Raw genomic sequence first — 19,849 nt, 5'->3', positions numbered from 1 at the left:
TTCTCCTTCTCTCTTCAAGAAACTACTTTCTTTCATATTTTTTAATTCAGCAGATTTCTACTATTATATCATCTTAGACTTCTTTTGTATAAGTGATAAGTTCTATTGTATTAGATACAAGGTTCAAAATATTGACACGGCCCGATACTCCCCTCACATTTTGAGCCATTATGCCTCAACTATGCCTTTACCTTTTGTTTAAGGGCCGTATCGATTCGCCCCTCACATTTTGAGCCATTATGCCTCAACTATGCCTTTAGCTTTCAAAACCTTGGTTGCAGCCACCTAGTATGTGGACCAAGAAAAATATGTCAAATTGATCATTAACAAATCCATTAAGGTTTTGGTAAGATGTTAAGATTATCTCCAATTTAGGATATTCAATGAAGGATCCTCTTATAATGTAAATGTATGCTATTAGCTTGCTATTGTCCACAGTAAAACTCCCCCAATATTTTGCTCACAATTAAAATGAATAAGGTATAAACAAGATATAAAAGGAGATAAAACAGCTTATTTCCAATACCAAAAAGCTTTACAAAATAGCCCAAAACATTCGAGCTCTTCCAATCCCTTGTTTTGCCAAGGAATCAGCCATGCTATTAGCTGTCCTTGGAGCACAATGGATTCTAACATCCATACCCCTGGTAATCCATTTAAACCTTTTCTTTTACTTCTGCAATAAATAGGGATAAAATACATACATCCACAATTATAACATTAATAATCTATTAGTAATATGTACTTAACAAACATCCCATTCATGAGCACTCAATATAGATCTTAAAGAGATCGGTTTCCTTACCTTGTAATACTTGTTTCCATAGTGGTCCTATTGTTACATAAGCATTTGTAGCATAAGGTGTGTGTTGAAACTCTTCTTTCTGCATAAGAAATAGAAGGTCATAAATTATATATCGAAATTCAAAAAATAAATAAAAAAAAGGATAAGAACTTCCCTAGATCAAATGCTTACTTGTATTTTAGAGTAGGAAGTATCAATAAAAATCCACAATAGATCAGAGTCTGCGATTGTCAAATACCAAAAACTAGACTCTATGCAAATTAAATAGTAATTCGCAAACTTTTCAACATGTTTTCTCCATTTTGTGCATACCTTGTATCAAGGATATCAATTAATAGTTGTTGGACAGTTTTTGTATGCCCTTAGCTTCAATCAGTTTTGATGTACTTTTGATATTTAATGTAAATAAACGAAGTACATGTTTGATTCATGTTGTGTGGTATACTTCTGTGTGTAAGACCCTAAAACTGGACACTTAATGAGACTTGTGTTGGTTTTAAATGTTCACAGCCGTTGGATAAGTCTGGGGAGATTTATCCTACCAAGGTTGACACTAGTGTGCTGCCAACTGTTGGGGTGGCTTGTCTCAGCCGCCAGGGTGAGACCCAAGGCACATGCAGTGTAGGATTACTTGAACCCTTGAACCGGACCAAATTTCCAGTATTGCCTTGGACCTTGGAGATTGATGGGCAAAACTGGAAAGTTACACCTGACCCCTAGACCCGATTATGGTACTGCACTAGGTGTCGGATTGGGCTGTCTTTGATATGCCAATCAGTGAGATCCTTAGCAGGGGTCAAAACCTAGGTATGTTGGGACAGTCTGAGAATTCATCTGAGTGGGTGATCATAGTGACGAGATCAGCCCCTTTGTCAGACAAAGGTAATGATCGGGGATGCACTCTCTCTGATGGAAACCAAACTGTCGGTAGTTGATTTCAATCGTTGGAATTTTGTTTTGCAAAATTTATATATGATATATATTTAAGTATGGTTTCAAAATATTTGCAAATGGTTTTAATTACCGGGATCCATGTAAGTAGAGAGTGCAGCACTGTTCCTTGCAGCCGAGGGAGAGGTCCTCTCTTGTCGGGCGGTGCTTGATCATTATGGGCTGAGAGGTTAAGTGTAAGGCCATTTGGGATAACACCTGATGGGCTAATCTTACACCTGCCCACAGTCCCTGGGTTTTTATAAGATGGCTTGGCCCAAGGACCACTTAGTGTAAGTGTTGGGCCCATACGATCCATATGATGGGCTCAGGGGGTTCACTGGGCTCTCCAGTGAATTTGGCTAGGCTTTGTAATAGAGGCTGGGCCGAACCCATGTGGCTGGTGTGTAGATCAATGCTTGGGTCCCACGCCATACAAAGAAGCCCAACTGGGCAGCAGTTTGGAAGACTTTTGAGCACTTGATACTTATTGGGCCTAAAGCCCATTTCGAACTGGGCTGATTTGATCAGTCATTAACAAGGGGTGGATCTGAGATTAGGATGAGCCCAAAAGCTTATCTAATCTGCAGATAGGATTAAGAAGAGTCCTAATCCAAATACAGATTTGGATAAGGGCAACTCCTGATATGATCAGGAGATCTTTTCTTAATCATTAAGCATCTGGAGGAAACCCTATTCGAATTACAAGAATTCGAACCCTAGGGGATTTACACAGAACACACCCTGCAGTTTTGTGAGGTAGGATCTCAGAAACCCTAGAGAAGAAAAAGCAGTTCGCCATCTTCTTCTCTAGTTTCCTCTTGTTGCAGCCACCACCATCCACTGCAGTTCGTTTTCTCTGTCAGAGAAAGATCAAGAAAAGTTCTTGATATCAGTCTTTGTTGAAAGGCTGATTCTGTTTGGTGCTCATTGTCATCCAAAGGATTCTTTTGAAGGATTCAGTGTGTAGGACGCACTCTGCTGGTTCTGTTCCACAGTTGCTGTGTCATCTTCAGCAGGAGCAGATCTTGGTACCTTCTTTGGGCATGAACACCAACTTTGGGAGATATTATTTGTTTGGATCAGGTATAATTACTCCCTTCTCTTTTGGTTCAGATCTAGTTCTGTTCTGGTTCAAGTAGGATCCTTGAATCTTGATTCTAAAATTAAGGAATACGATTCCCAACTGAAAGGTAGGTAGAAAATTTTTGAAATTCGCCCACCTATTCCGCAAATGTTTTGGCGTCCATACGATGGATTTTACCATCCCTTTCAATAGTGACCGGGCATCCTTGATAATTGAGTTGGTCCACTTAGAACTTTTATAATTTCAACTAGTGTTTTCAGACTCAGAGGTAGTGTTTTAAAAGTGCAAGGCACAAGAAAAGCACAAGGGGCATTTTACGCCCAAGGTGCAAGAAGAAAGGCAAGGCATACCTTTTCAAAGCAAGGCATAAAAATGCAAAAAAAAAAAAGGTTAAAAGAATAAAAAATTGCCACAAGTTCAAAAAAAAACAAAAAGAAAAAGCTAAAAACAAATATTAAACATAATATTAATTAAAAATATAAACTTAAATATTAAAATACATGCTTTAAAAACTTATTAACTCAAATTAAGATACATAAAGATAACATGTAAAACATATTTAAAATGAAAATTTAAATAGTGTGCCTGTGACTCACCTTCAGTTTGCAGATGATACTATAATCTTTTGTGAAGGAAGCGATTTGAGGAAGGTTGGGAACCTTAAGAATTTAATTAATTTTTTTGAAAAGGCCTCAAATCTAAAAATCAACTTTGAAAAAATTTGTGTGGTGGGAGTCAATATGGATGCTCAAGAAATAGAGGCTATTGCAGGTTGCTTAGAGTGCTCCACCTTTTCCTGGCCCTTAACTTATCTAGGTCTTCCCCTAGGAGGTAACCCAAAGGAAAGCCGCTTTTGGATCCCTGTTGTGGAAAAGTTTGGTAAGAAGTTGGCAAGTTGGAAAAAGAATTTTATCTCTTTGGGGGGTAGAGTGACTTTGATCAAATCCACACTTGCTAATCTGCCGGTCTACTTTTTGTTTGTCTTTAAGATTCCTGCTAGGGAAGCTAAGAGGTTAGAGAAAATGATGAGGGACTTCTTGTGGGAGTCGAGGCAAGAGAAGAAGGATCATTTGGTTAGATGGGAGATAGTTAGTCAAAGTAAGGAGGGAGGATTAGGAATAGGGAATATCACTTTCAAGAGTGTAGCCCTTCTAGGTAAGTGGTTGTGGAGGTGGCCTTTAGAGAGGGAGAGGTTATGGTATGAAGTGGTGGCAAGTATCCATGGCTATTCCGAAAATGGTTGGGATGCAAAGGTATCCAGGCGGGCAACTCTTGCAACACCTTGGAAGGCAATTCATGGCATCCTCCCACAGTTTCTACACTTTGTAAGGTATGATACTTGCTCTGGGACTTGTATTCTTTTATGGGAAGACACTTGGGTGGGAAATTTGCCCCTTAAGGATCTGTTCCATTCTCTCTTCTCTATTTCCCTTTATAAAAAAGAACCAGTGTCTTCCTTTATTTTGCCCCCGTATACCCCTTTGTCGACAAATTGGGACCTTGGATTTCGTAGAGGGTTGAGGGATGAGGAATCCTTATCAGTTTCTGAGCTCCTATTGTTACTTGATTCTGCTTGCCTGGACCCAATAAATCCTGATAGGAAGATTGGACTTTGACTCCGAAAGGGCTGTTTACTTGTGCTTCTTTCTTTAATTCTCTCTGCTCCAGTTCTTCCTCTCGGGCTTTCCCAGTTAAGGAAGTTTGGTCTAGGCCTATTCCCCCAAAAATTGCTGTATTTGTTGGGAAGTTTACTTGGGTAAAATCAATACGATGGATAAGCTGCAGAAGAAAAGACCTTTTTTGTGTTTATATCCTAACTGGTGTATTTTGTGCAAGCGCAAAATGAGGACTGTTACCACTTATTGATTTCTTGTCCTTTTGCTGCAGCCATTTGGAATTGGGTATTTGATTTGTTTGAGTGTAGGTTGAACTTTCCAGCTGAGGTAAATTTGCTGTTTTCCCCTTCTACCTTTGTGTGGACCACAAGAAGAGGGAGAGTCATGTTGAAGTGTATAAGAGCAACTCTCCTTTGGACTATTTGGGAAGAGATGAATTCCAGAATTTTTCAGAAAGAAATAAGTATTCCTTTGAGGATTTAATGAGGAGTTCACCCCTCACTTCCTCTACGAAGCCTAGAGTCCAAGTAACTTGGACTCCACCGATGGAGGGTTTTATTAAGCTGAACTTTGACGGAAGTAGTCAGGGTATCCCAGGACCGTCTGGGATTGGTGGTGTACTGAGAGATGAGAACATCAACATTATTGCCTTTTTTCCGGGTCCGGTGGGAATAGGAGACTCTGTGAGGGGTGAACTCCTAGCTGCGGCACAGGGGGTACAGATTGCCTATCAACTCGGAGTGCAAAACTTAATAATTGAAGGAGACTCCAAGGTGGTAGTAGGATGGTTGGCTGATCCCGGTACTGTCACTTGGAACTTTTAAGGGTATTTTAAAAAAGGTTAAATGGCTATTGAGGGGTATGACAGTTAGAGTTCAGTGGCTGGGTAGATCGGCTAATGCCTTGGCTGATTACCTTGCTAAACAAGGGGCTACTCGGGTTTCATTGTATTGGGCTTCCTTGTAATTTTCTTTTTCCTTTGTTATGTTCTTTAACTAAAGGGTTGATGGTTTCTTCCATCTCCCCTCTTTAAAGGGGAGGTAGCATCTCATGCCTCTCCCTAAGTTGTACTATCTTTGACTTTGATTTAATAAATCTGAATATTCACTGATAAAAATAAATAAAATCAAGCATAACATATAAAACATATTCAAGCATGTAAAACCCTCAATCTCTTTATTCTTTTCCCAATTGCGTTACTTCAAGTGGCTAATGTGATGTTAAACATTATGCATTCCTAATTCTACGAATTGCCTTTATACCAACCAAGCCCCTCGAGGCAAGCCCAAACAAGTCCATATCAGGGTCTTAAGTTCTTAATCCCTATAGAAAAAGATTTTATAACTTTAATTGTCTTTTAAAATTATCTTTTATTAATGTGAATGAATGAGCAACATTCACTCACTTTGCTCACATTCACTCACTTTGCTCGCTCATCGAAGCTCTGAAAACCCCATATTTGCTAATGTTTCTCATTCATTCATCTTAATAAAAGATATTTTTAAAAGACAATTAAAGTTATAGTCTTTTTTATAGGGATTAAGAACTTAAGACTTTGATATGGACTTTTTTGGGCTTTCCTTGAGGAGATTGGTTGGGGGTCCAGGATGGAGGCCCCAGCCCAGCCACTAGGCATAAAAAACAAAAATAAAAAATAAAAAATGTGCAAATTTTCAAAAGGCACGTGCTTGGACTGAAGTGCAAGGCGCACCAGATGCATGCCTATGCACACCAGGTGTGTGCCTTTTGAAAGTGTTGTGCCTGGTGGAATAGACAAGACACATACCTTAAAATGTGCCTCGCCTATGTGCCTAGGTGCTCCTTTTAAATAACTGCTTGGAGGGGTGGTGTAAGGCATTCCACTTGCAGGAGCTATGAGTGCATAAGCATTATGAACATGCCTGTTTTTAAAAAATAATGAAAGAAATAATAAGGATGGCAATCTTATATCCTTGCAAGATTACTTGCTAAAATAAGTTTTGTGTCTTTTCTTTTTTATTTTCATAGACTATATTTATAAATTTTGGAACTAATGAATATCAAAGGAAATGAAAAACATGTTTTTACCTAACAATTCATAAAGAAATCAACCCATCAATAAAAAGAATAACCTTTTTGACAGGATGGCAAAGAATGACAAAATACTCAATCATCCCATATCCCATATCAAATCTGGAACTTCAGTTCTTCCCATATCAAATCACCTCATATCCCATATCAAATAACCTTTTTTCTTAGTTTTTTTTTTCAGAAAAGATTACTTTCATTTCATGGTAACAAAAGGGGGAAAGGGAATGCACAAACAAAAGAACCAAAAAAGGCACTATGACATCTAGAGTAACATAGGCTATGCCACCAAATAGATCCCTTGGAATCCATCTAAAGGAGAATTTGAAAGAAGCTGAAATGTCACAGATCTCATTAATAAAGTGTGCCAACCTCAAAGAGCCTAGGTCCATACTGGACGCCCAACCAATAGCATTCCTAGAATCACCCTCAACAGAAAGAGGTGTAGCCAATAAAGACTTGTCATCCCTCAAACCAACCAGAAGGGCTCTAACTTCGACTTCAGAAGCATCAGTAATACCAACAGCCTCACTAAAGACCCAAACCACACTGCCAACACTATTGAGAATAAGCCCACCAATACCAACCACCCCTCTATTACTGAAACCAGATCAGCAGCCACCATCAAACCTTAAAACGAAGCCTGCATTCTGCCTATGATTGAGAGGTAGGCATCCATGAAGATCCCCAACAGATGAGTTCAAGACTGATCAGATTCCTGCCCAAATCACCATACCTAACCCTTTTGAATTTCTTGCAGGAAAGCATCCAAGAGAAGATTTTATGAAAAATTCTACCTGTAAGATCGTTCAAAGGAGATGATTTGATCTCAAAATTCTATTATGCTCCTCTCAGACGCACCACATGACAGCATGAGAGATAGCCTTCCAAAGATTTTTCCCCTATGGCCAAGCTTGCAAGAAGGCCATTGGAGATCAGATACAGAATTGGGAGAGACCCAATGAAAACATCACCATGAAGCATGTCCAAGAAGAATTTCCATAAGTATCTAGCAGCCACATAGTTGATAAGGAGGTGACCAATAGATTCACCATCCCTCATGCACATAATGCAAATGTAGGGAGACACATAAAGTTGGTCAGAACTTTTCTTGTGGATGATATTACCTGTATTAATGCATCACCAAGAGACCTCCCAAATAAAGAAGGAAACCTTTCGAGGGACAAAAGGGAGCCATATTCTTCTGACCGGAAAAGATGGAGGCAAAGGACCAGCAATGAGATGGGTCAAAGAAGAATATTATATATGCATCTATTTTATTACATGTTGATACCGATGAGAACGCATCTATTTTATTACATGCATGCCATTTGCCTTGACAATTTGTGATAGAACCCAGCCCATTTCACCTGTTGGGTGTGCTCCAAACCCGAGCCCAGACAAACTCAGGGATGACCATGGTCCCTCACACTCGACCTCACCAGCTAAACCACTCATCTGGTATGTTTACCATAGGAAGCCATGTCAGGATACTGGGAACAACTAAGTGCACATGGCTTCACATGTAAAGCGTATAAGTAGCAGTAGAGCAATGGAATTGGCATGAGAATTTTCCCCTCTATTTCCCTATCTCCTTTTGCTTCTTCTTAGGAGGTTGACTCACCCTCAAAGCCGACTCCTGTGTGGAGCAGTATAACAATTTTCTATGATGTGGTAATGACAAGGGAGTTTTTTTATGTTCTTCCAATCAACACTGTCCTAACATTAAGTTGACTAAAACAAGGGATCCACATCAGGTGCTCAAAATTATACTCATTCTTTGAAAAACAAAGACTATGACTCCCTATCCCCCAGCCCATCCAGCCTTTATGTTTGTAAAATGAAAACTGTATAATAATTTTCTATGTGTTCTTTTAGTGCATACTTGAATCTACAGCTTATAAAATAGCATAAATATCTAAAATTTGCAATACATCTTTTTAGCGGTTGACTAGTCAGTTATTAGCATAGGGAAGCCAAACAGCTAGAAATCACCTCACTGCATTGACATCAGTGCTTCATATTTCAATAACATTGAGCAGTAATAGTATTTTTTCTTCAAGAAAGCTACAAATCTGTATCAGCTATGGCATACTTTGCAAGTCATATATTTGCAATAGCAGAAAACAAGAAAATTTCACAAAACAAATTTCAAAAAGTTTAACTGATGAAAACTAGTACCCATAAGAAGAATATGTGACCCTAGTCAACCACTTATAAATCAGGGGCTGCCATATCTAAATATTAGCTACTGAATGCTTCTTAGCAATGTTAATTAGCAGAGATAAACTTGAAAGTTGTTTAATTTTACAGGAATTTACCCAGTAAGTTTGTGAGGATGATAAAGTCTTTGGTATCATTGGAGATAGAGCATGAAAAGTCAAGGAACTTACCAAAACGCGATCTAATATAAGCTGAATGATGAGCTGTTCGGTCTCCTCTTTCTTTAGGTCCGAGCCTGGAAATTCACCAACCAATATGAATGGTTATATTGCAGTCACACCATACAACTTTGTTAATATATAATCAGTAATAGGAGTATTTAGTTGCTAACTTGCTAGATATACATGATATTTAATAAAAGAACATTGTATAAAGTTAAGAAACAATGACAGAGAATAAAACAATCACGAATTTTGTGCAACAATAAGATGCATTTTAAACAAAACCATTCCATTAAAAATCTATAATTATATGCTCATGAAAAATATAACCTATGCACATTAAAACCATGTAGTTCGGAGGAAATTTCCAAAATGCTTCAATCCATTCAATAGCACCCATTGTTTTTGTAGTAATACTTAAGTGTTTTATGCACTTTTTTGTAAGGGAGGGCAGTAATGTAACTTTATTATTCTTTTAAACAATAATATAAAACTAAATGGGTGAGTCGGCACTATTGACTCAATCCTATTTGGCTCAAGCTCTCCTCTTCTTTCCTCTTCCTCTCTTGTTCTTCTCTCAGTCTCTCTTTCTCCTCTGTTTTCCTCTTCTTTATTCAGTTTCACCACATAGTATCACTAATGGAAGTAAGGGTACAATGTGTGCAAAGGGAAGCAAACTGTATGGACAACTTTTTGGCTAAACAGGGAGTGGGATGAGAGCAAATATTTTGGGCATAGTTGTAAAATGTAATGTAATGGGGCGGGTAAGTGTTTAATGCTCTGTAAAGGGGAGGATTTTGTATCTCTCTTTGAGTAGATGTATACTTGTAATCATAATCAGGCTTCTTAATAAAATTTCAGTTATTGATCAAAAAAAAAAAAAACAGATTCAGCTAACCTGATTCCTTATACTTGACTTTGACCTTGTCTACCAGTTGCAACATTGTCGCCCTCTGGTCTTTTTCTTGTATCTCCTGTAGTAGAGAAACAATAGCTTTTGCCTGACCTGTAAAGAACGATTTCAAATGTAACCCTTAACTACCAAGGAATGCACATAGGTCAATAAAAATTCAAATGAGAAATGCAAGAGTTTACTTCTAGGATATTGTCAACCTAGTATGTTCCTATATACATACATACATACATATATATATATTAGAAAAAGTAAGGAATAATTTCATTATGATGTATAAAGAGGAAGAACCCCTATACAGTGAGAAGCTGTACAAGTATGCACCATTCCCAAAACAGCAAATGTATAATGAATACAAAAAGTTATGCAGTATAAGAGTTTGAAGAATTTCCCAAGAAGCGATCTTAGCAAAGATGTTCCGGCAGACTTCATCCCACTGTGAGGATTTGCCATTAAAGACCCTGCTGTTTCTTCCCATCAAGATACACCAAAGAGTAGCAAGAGGGATGAGGCACCAAGAAATCACCAGCTTTGTAAGGCTTCAAAAACAGATTTTGAGAAGACTCAGAATAGATTCAGGCCCAATAGACTATGGAAATAAACCTGTACCTAACTGCTATGACAGTTTGAGATTATCAGCTTCACTGGGTTATAATGGATTGGAAATTGAAGGTAACTCTGAGGCAATGATAAGGTGGACAAGAGGTGAGGGATAAGGTCCATGGTTGTACCTACACTAGAAGAGAAGTTAGAACTTTGGCCCTTGGGTAAACACCTCATTTAGCTGCTTTTAAAGACCAGCCAAATCTTTAGCAGTTCCTTAGCCAGGGAAGTGTACCTACACTAGAAGTTAGAACTTTGGCTCTTGGGTAAACACCTCATTTAGCTGCTGTTAAAGTGAGCCGAATAGGGGTAGTTTAGTCATCTTATGTGTGTTAAGTAGTTTGCTTATGTGGTGGTTTTATTAGAGTACTCTGCCCCACACTTAAGTATGGGCAATTTAGTCTTTGTAAAAGATTATTAGACTCTAATAAAGATTAAGGGGGTCGACTGGAGGTGCAATCATCAGTTTTCGACAGACCCTTATTTCCTTCTCCTTCTTCCTCTTCTTCCTTCACTTCCTGGTTCGGGTTACTATAGCAGCATTCGAAACATGGTATCAGAGCCATGTTCCTGACCTACTTCAGTTGGTAAAGCACCTCAGCAGTGTTCGTGGCTCTCCTTCCCTGCATTTCTGTTCAGTCAGTGGAGAAAACTAGTTCGCCCTAGGTCTGAAATCTCACAGCTTGTCTCTCTCTGCTGCGCATATTCCTCTTCACCAAGAAAAGTGACTTCAGCAGTGAATGGTTGATTGAGACCCTCAAAGGAAGGTCGGTTATCTCTTCTTCTTGTGTTGCTCGTATTTCTGGGTAGAAACCCTTCAAGAGGCTGTTAGTACTGATCAGAACCTAGAGAACTAGGTTCACTGTTGCCCTAGAGCGGGCTGTGTGTACAGTAGCCGAATGGTGTAGGGCCTGCTGTAAGTTGTTTAGTGGTGTTAGGGCTGCTGTAAGTGGCCGAGTGGTGTAAGGTGTAATGTTGTGACCTAGCCGAACTTTTGTGGCTGTGTTGTGCCCTCTTAAAAGTGTTAAACTAGTCTGAACTGGGTGTAACAGGTTTGACTATGCTGTGGTGGTTGTGTGGCACAATCCTTATTGAGTGGATTATAAGAGGGCTTATATGTGATTACTGAAGTGTTAAATTGATTCTTATGTAGTTCGTGGTGTTGTGAAATCAGCAGTAGTGTGAGTAAGAACAAGGCGTGTGTATCCACTATTGTGTTTAGGGGTTGCTATAAGTGCTGGAACATCAATTTCTGGATAACAGCAGTCGGCTTGTTGCTGAGAATTCAGGTTAGGGGCAACTGTGAAAGGTACCATGGCAGCAATAGGAGATGGGTGTAATGATCAGAAACCTAGTGTGGTGGTTTCCCCTGACTACCTAGGTGTACAGATGACTTCAATTAAACTGAATGGGGAGAACTATGTTCCATGGGCTAAATCTGTGGAAGTTTTCCTCAAGGCAAAGAGGAAAGTGAAGCACATAAAAGATGAGAAACCATTAGCTGACTCCCCAGGGTTTGATGATTGGGAACAAGAAGATGATCAAATCATGACTTGGCTATGAAACAGTATGGAACAAAAAATTAGTGCCAACTTCATGTTTCTTGATACGGCTAAGGATATATGGGAACATGCTAAGAAGTTGTATTCTGGACAAGATAATACAATGAGAGTATATCAACTTTACCAGGAGTACTTTGATTTGCAACAAGGAAACAAAACACTAGAAGAGTACTATGCCAGCATGAAGAATATGTGGAATGAGCTCAATGTCTATCATCCCCTCACTCCAGATATTAAAGTTCAGCAACAGCAAAGGGAACAACTAGATGTTACAAAATTTTTGGTTGGGCTGAAACCGGAGTATTAACCAGTTAGAGCCCAAATATTAGGGAGCTCCACCCTTCCTACACTTGAGGAAGTTTTCTCACGGTTTCGCAGAATCTCTTTGGGACAAACAGAGAATCCCACACAGTCTGATTGGTCGGGGTGGTCGTGGTAGTTCCATGATTGGTGGGGGTGGCCGTGGCAGTTCCATGATTGGTCGGGGTGGTCGTGACTCAGGGGGAGGCCGTGGTAGAGGGAAGAATAACTCTGCAAGGAAGTGTACTCATTGTGGTAGGGAAGGACACACAGTGAATTTCTGTTATGACCTACATGGCCCTCCCTCCAAATGGGCTAATCATGCTGTAGTAGGTGAAATTGACATCAGTGACAGTAAACAGGCAGACCGAACTCCTTCCACATCTACATCTACTTTTGGGAGGGAGATGGTGAGTGTACCGCGTGATAAGTATGAATAGTTCCTTCAAACTACTTCACAACATACCACTGCCACACTTGCCCACTCCTTGGATTATTGACTCTGGAGCCTCAGATCATATGACCGGGTCTCCAGGTGTGTTCTCTTCTCTTTCTGAAACCTCCACATCACAAACTGTTACTCTTGCCAATGGGTCCCCATCTCCCATCTGTGGTGTTGGTAATGTTGACATGGCTTCTGTGCCCTTATCATCTGTTTTATATGTACCTAAGTTTCCATTCAATCTTATGTCTGTTAGTAAAATAACCAAAGCTCTTAACTGTTCTGTTACCTTCTTTCCTTCCACTTGTGTTTTTCAGGATCTCAAGACGGGGAAGAAGATTGGTGGGGGGCATGAAGCTGGTGGATTGTATTATCTTGACGGTGATGGATCTTCAATTGCTCTTTAGACTTCACTTACTCCTCTACAATGGCATTGCCGTCTGGGACATCCATCTCTCAAGGCTCTCAAGATATTGGTTCCGTCATTGAGTCATTTGTCAGTTTTGCAATGTGAGTCATGTCAGTTTGGGAAACATCGTCGTGTGTCCTTCAGTCCAAGAGATGAGAGTCGTATGTTGAGTCCTTTTTCTTTGGTTCATTCAGATGTTTGGGGTCCAATCAAAATAGAGTCTTATAATGGGTACAAGTATTTTGTCTCCTTTATTGATGATTGTTCAAGAATGACATGGATTTACTTAATGAAAGAAATAAGTGAATTATTTTCCATTTTTCAAAAATTTCATGCTGAAATACGGACACAATTTGGTGTTCCAATCAAAGTTCTTCATCCAGATAATGGTCGTGAATACTTTCTTACTTCATTTCAACAGTATTTAGAACAACATGGCATTATTCATCAGACCTCATGTGCATTCACCCCTCAACAAAATGGGGTAGCTGAACGGAAGAACCGTCAGCTCCTTGAAACTGCTCGGTCTATTCTTCAAGGTCGGTCCCCTTTCTCTATCTTGTTTCCCACTTTATCTCCATTTCCATTAACTCCTCATGTCTTTGGTTGTGTGTGCTTTGTCCACAATCTAAGTCCTGGAATAGACAAGCTAGATGCACGCTCAATTAAATGTGTCTTCCTTGGCTACTCTTGGACTCAAAAAGGGTACAAATGTTATAATCCCATTACCCGAAAATGCTATGTCTGCCCTAATGTCACCTTTTTTGAGTCTGTACCCTTCTTCTCGAGTCCTGAAGCTCCCTTGTCTCCATCCTTACTTCCTATAACTCTTCCTATCAGTGATCTTGTTCCAGATGCTGTTGTTGGAGCCGACTCATCACCTCATCCAGTGCTGATCACCACCGGACGACCACCGATCCGACAAGTGTATACACATCGAACGACACCGGCCCCTCCTCCAGCTTCTACCTCATCTGTGGATCCTCTCATGGCTCCTACTGCTGAACCTTCAGACCTTGACCTACCCATTGCCTTATGGAAAGGTAAACGCAGTTCTACCCTCCATTCCATTTCCAATTTTGTTTCTTTATCTCGTCTTTCTACCTCACATCGCCACTTTGTTTCACTTTTGTCCTCTATTTCCATACCTAACAATGTTCATGAAGATCTTAGTTCACCTGGGTGGCGACGGGCAATGGAGGAGGAACTTTCTGCTCTTCAACATACTCAAACGTGGGAACTTACTACTCTCCCACCTGGTAAGCATGTTGTGGGCTGTAAATGGGTGTATACTGTGAAACACTTGCTAGATGGTAGTGTAGAGCGTCTGAAGGCCAGACTTGTTGCTAAAGGTTACTCACAGTTGTATGGAGTGGACTACATGGAAACATTCTCTCCGGTGGCTAAGATTGGTTCTATTCGTGTACTAATTTCCCTGGCAGTTATGTATGATTGGCCTCTGTTTCAGCTTGACATAAAAAATGCCTTCCTCCATGGTGATCTGGTGGAGGAGGTATATATGGAGCAACCGCCTGGGTTTGTTGCTCAGGGGGAGGATGGTAAGGTGTACAGACTGAAGAAGGCAATTTATGGGTTGAAGCAATCACCACGTGCTTGGTTCGGGAAGTTCAGCGAAGTGGTGAAGAGTTTTGGAATGAAGCAATGCCAGGTTGATCACTCTGTGTTCAGCTATGACTCAGAAGCTGGGAAGATCTTATTGGTGGTCTATGTGGATGATATTGTCATCACTGGTAGTGATAAATTGGGGATTGACAAACTAAAGGTATTTCTGCAAAATCATTTTCAAACAAAAGACCTTGGAACATTAAAATATTTCTTGGGAATAGAAGTTGTTAGGTCAAAACAAGGAGTAAATCTGTGCCAAAGGAAATATGTTCTTGACCTATTGGAAGAAACGGGACTGCTAGGTGCAAAACCGGCTGAGAACCCTATGGAACCAAATGTTAAGTTGAGCAGTGATACAGGAGAAGTATTTGAAGATCTTGGAAGATATAGACGACTAGTGGGAAAGCTGAACTATCTGACTATTACGAGACCCGACATCTCCTTTGCAGTCAGTGTGGTGAGCCAATTCATGCAAAACCCTCGTATACCTCACTAGGATGCAGTTCTTAGAATTGTAAGGTATTTGAAAGGAGCTCCAGGCCGTGGGCTATTGTATAAACCAGGAGGAAAACTTGAAGTAGTCGGGTATACAGATGCAGACTGGGTAGGCTTAGTGAATGATAGAAGATCTACTACAGGCTATTGCACATTTCTTGGGGGAAATCTTGTGACATGGAAGAGTAAAAAGCAGACGGTTGTGGCCAGAAGCAGTGCTGAAGCTGAGTATAGGGCCATGGCTCACACTACCTGTGAATTAGTGTGGTTGAGGAATCTCCTAAAAGAAATTGGGTTTCACATGGATAAACCTATGAGATTGTACTGTGACAATCAAGCTGCAATCCATATCTCATCCAACCCTGTCTTTCATGAGAGAACAAAGCACATAGAAGTTGATTGCCACTTTGTGAGGGAGAAGGTTATGGCTGGAGAGATAAGTATAGAACATGTGGGCTCGAATGATCAGTGGGCAGATTTGTTTACAAAATAAGCTCAGAAAAAGTGAACTACCTATGTGACAAGCTGAGATTAAATGACATATATTCTCCAGCTTGAGGGGGAGTGTTAAAGTGAGCCGAATAGGGGTAGTTTAGTCATCTAATGTGTGTTAAGTAGTTTGCTTATGTGGCTGTTTTATTAGAGTACTCTGCCCCACACTTAAGTATGGGCAATTTAGTCTTTGTAAAAGATTATTAGACTCTAATAAAGATTAAGGGGGTCGATTGGAGGTGCAACCATCAGTTTTCGACAGACCCTTATTTCCTTCTTCTTCTTCCTCTTCTTCTTCCTTCACTTCCTGGTTCGGGTTACTGTAGCAGCATTCGAAACAACTGCTTTTAAAGATCAGCCAAATCTTTAGCAGTTCCTTAGCTAGGGAAGGAGTTGACAGGGAAGCTCTATTTTGGGGGCTGGCCAAAGCGGGTAGGAAAATACGATAGTGTAAATTCTGGTATGTGTTGTATGCAGTGTTTTCAACCTACCGTTGACTCGACCAGTCGAACTGTTCGAACCGTCACCCGGACAGGATTCCGGGTCCGATTCAGTCAAGACCTGTTAGACGGTCAAAAACTGTTCGACCCGGCCGGTTCAACCGTTGATCCGTTCGACCCGGTGACCAGGCCGAGGGTTGCACACTAAATACATGCATACTTTTAGAGGCCATAATTTTGCACTCTGATGTCTGATTGAGGTGATTTTTCTTATTTTGGGTAACTTTTCGAGATCTATGCGCCCCAAGGAGCCGTAGGTGCCTTGCCCCGCTATTTTCGTGAAAAAAAAAACCTTTTTTGGCCTCAAATTGCAATTTTAAATATTTTAATAAATAAAAAATTAAAAACTGAATTAAATAACATATATTAAATATACAATATTACATATAACATATCTAAAACATATTTATACATTACTAAAATATATACTTATACACATATATGCGCTGATGTGGCATAGTCTGAACCATTCAACACGGCCGGTACAGTGATTTAAAAGGCACGCCTCAGGCGCACAAGCGAGGCGCGTTTTAGGGTAGGCGCCTTGCCCAAGGCCTAGGTGCAGCCCATTCAAAAGGCGCATGCCTGGTGCACCTAGTGCACCTTGCACCTTAGCCCAGGCGTGCGCCTTTTGAAAATTTGCCGCTTTTTCCATTTTGAGTTTGGCAGCCCCCGACCCCCCGTGCCACACCCCTTGAGGCAAGCCCAAACAAGGCCATGTTAGGGTCTTAAATTCTTAGTTTTCACACAAAAAATAATAATTTTATAGTTTTAATTGCTTTTAAGAAGATATTTTATTAGGATGAATGAATGGACAACATTACCAAATAGGGGATTCTTGAAGCTTCGGTGACATGGCCTTGTCTGGGCTTGCCTCGAGGGGCGTGGCACAAAGGCGGCTTGTAGAATTAGGAATGTAATATGTCACATTAGCTACTTGATGCAATTGAGAAAAAAAAAAGAGATTGTGGGTTTTATATGCTTGAAAATGATTTATATGTTTTCACGAGCAGCATTGTTATGGACAGTAATGGGAAGAAAGGAATGCCAGAATCTACCAAGAAAAAGGAAGTCAAACCTTAAAGAACTGCATTTTGTCCAGGTCTTTACATTGGTTAAAGACTCTAGAATTATTTAACCATTTTACTTTTATTGATTGTTGGAAGAATTGGAAGTTGGTAGCAAGTTGTTCCTCCTACAAGGGAAGGCCAGTAACTAGCTGGGTCCCCCCTCCTCTTGGTTCTTTGAAGCTGAATTTTGATGGGAGTAGCCAGGGTAACCCGGGTCCCTCTGGGATGGGAGGTGCACTAAGGAATGAGGCTGGAGAGGTTGTCTTAATCTACTCTGGCCCTTTAGGAGTTGGGAACTCTATCCGGGCAGAACTGCTAGCTGCAATACAAGGAATACTTCTTGCAAAAGAAGTGGGCGTGGAGCAGCTTCTGATTGAAGGAGACTCTAAGACAGTGGTGGACTGGTTAAATAATTTGGAGGATGTCATTTGGGGCTACAAAAATGAGTTAAAGAAATTCAAATGGCTGACAAGAAATATGTCTATAACAGTACAATGGGTTGGGAGATCAGCAAATGCTTTTGCTGATGTCTTGACAAAACAAGGGATAAATAGGGAAACATTGTTCTGGGCACAATTGTAACTATTGTTTTAATTTCAACATTCATGTTTTCTCTGTTGTAGTTTGTGTATTTTCTGTTTGGAGAGGCTGCTCCTTGCGCCTCTAAGGGGATCTTCTTGTGTCTATTCATTATTTTAATGAAATTGATGTTATTTATCAAAAAAAATGATTTATATGTTTGATTTCATTTTTAAATTCTCATTTGAATATGCTTTACATATTATATTTATGTATTTTAATTTTAGATAATAGGCGAGGCGTGCACCTCGCCTTGCACCTTGCGCCTTAGGCGCAAAATGGCCCTTGCGCCTTTTTTGCGCCTTGCGCTTTTAATACACTGGGCCGGTCAAACCGGTGACCCGCGACCCGAAGGCAAAAACGGTTCGGCCTTTGGGTCGGTTTTTACAACATTGGTTGTATGCTGGGTTTCTACTAGCTGCTTCAGTCCATCTAGATTTCTTATACCATTTTTTATCAGTAGCTGAAAACTTTATTGATTGAAATAAAGAATGATAACATTGCATTATAATGCCTAAGCACCTCTATATTTGACCTTAGCCCCTGCTAGCCACACCTCTGTTTCTACAAATTCCCATTTTAAGGAATCAAATCCTAAAAAAAATGATTTCTGGTTTTTTCTTGTTTTCCAAGTCATCTGCCAAGTTGTTGACAGATCTAGGAATCCAATGGAAGCTTGCATTCGGTTCAGCTATCAGATATTTAATTTCTCTTATAACATGTCTAAATGTCCAAGAACCCATATATATAAATTTCAGCCATTTCACCACCATATAAAAGTCCCCTTCCACCATCAAGCAATTGGGAATCAATCTTAAGCCAGCCTTAAACCTTGCAGGACTGCCAATAATTCTGCCCTTGTTGAGTCCTCTATACAGATAGGTTCAGAATACAAAGCAATTATCTCTCTGCTGTTTCTAAAAACACCCTCAAGCCTAGAATACAAAACAATTATATGTTTCTTTTTTCAGTAATGAAAACCCTTTGATCAGTTATCTATCCAAAAAAAGTACATAAAAAATCTTCAGAAAAGCAAAGAGTACTTGTAACCAGAAACTCAAAAGGGTTTCACCATACGAGTCACATCCACTTCATTGAGCTCAGTTCCAAATGCACAGTTGTCACACATCCCTGAGAAAAAGAAAGAGGTATACACTTGAGAGACTGGTAATATTGAAGGGCTTCAACAACGTGTAGGTGTACAATGGGGATTAAATTTGATAGTGACAAGAAATATCAAAATACCATTGCAGTCCTGTAATGGCTCAGCAAAATGATGGAAAAAAGCACTTCGACGGCACCCTCTCTTAGACTATAATAAAGAAAAGGCTGAATTAGAATCTCAAAAGTATTCTACAGATGAACATGCTAGTCTGTATACGGAAGCTTTGTCTTCATTGCTAGTTCCCACCAGAAGTTACACCATGTTGGCAGCTAGTGCAAAACAAATTTCAAACTTATCACATAAATCCTAAAATGAAGCTTCAAAGACAAGGAGGGATAACATCATCTTAATTTCTGTAGAGTTGTAGGGCAATAATGTCTTTATTTATGTTGCTGTTAGCATACTATTTGTTAGCTGTTAGCATGTTAGTAGTGTCAGCAAGTTAGTTATTTCAGTTTTTTTCTTTAGTTGCTGATAAGTTATGTTAGTAAGGGCAATATTGTAAGTTAGCTCTTTTTTAAATCTTTAATATAAATAGCTGAGTGGGGCGGAAATGTGTAAGTTAACCCACACTCTTTTCTGAATTCTTTTCTCTTCGACTTCTTTCTTCTTTCTTCCTCTTTCTCTCTCTCTCTCTCTCTCTCTCTCTCTCTCTTCTTCCTCTTATATTCTCTGTTTTCCTTGTTGAATTCTCATCTAGAGTAGGACTGATCACAGTCTCTACTAGACAAGTTGGTATCAGAGCCAACCTAGGGTATCTCATGTAACTCTAATCAGGCCAATTGCATGAGAACTTCCCAGGGT

General features: G+C 39.8%; 1 protein-coding gene across 2 annotated transcripts in view; it reads right to left on the bottom strand.

The window, feature by feature from the left end:
- RECQL2 (RECQ helicase L2) overlaps window positions 1-19,849 on the bottom strand; it is an 84,116-nt gene that overhangs the window by 17,651 nt on the left and 46,616 nt on the right. The window contains exons 14-19 of one of the 2 annotated variants that reach the window (XR_737689.3): window positions 19,126-19,192; window positions 18,958-19,011; window positions 9,788-9,895; window positions 8,899-8,963; window positions 806-884; window positions 192-285 (exon numbers count right to left, since the gene is read on the bottom strand). Coding sequence is in view for 1 of the 2 variants with exons in the window: in XM_010278660.3 (XP_010276962.1) it covers window positions 806-884; window positions 8,899-8,963; window positions 9,788-9,895; window positions 18,958-19,011; window positions 19,126-19,192 (373 nt within the window). In the remaining variant the exon portion in view is untranslated. The remainder of the gene's footprint in view (window positions 1-191; window positions 286-805; window positions 885-8,898; window positions 8,964-9,787; window positions 9,896-18,957; window positions 19,012-19,125; window positions 19,193-19,849) is intronic. The other variant, XM_010278660.3, reaches the window with a different exon arrangement.

Source organism: Nelumbo nucifera, chromosome 1 (assembly GCF_055504915.1).
Source record: "Nelumbo nucifera cultivar China Antique chromosome 1, China Antique-T2T, whole genome shotgun sequence".
In the NCBI taxonomy this organism is placed as follows: Eukaryota; Viridiplantae; Streptophyta; class Magnoliopsida; order Proteales; family Nelumbonaceae; genus Nelumbo; species Nelumbo nucifera.
Note: the sequence above shows the minus strand (reverse complement) of the source record. Positions and strands in the feature narration are given on the sequence as shown.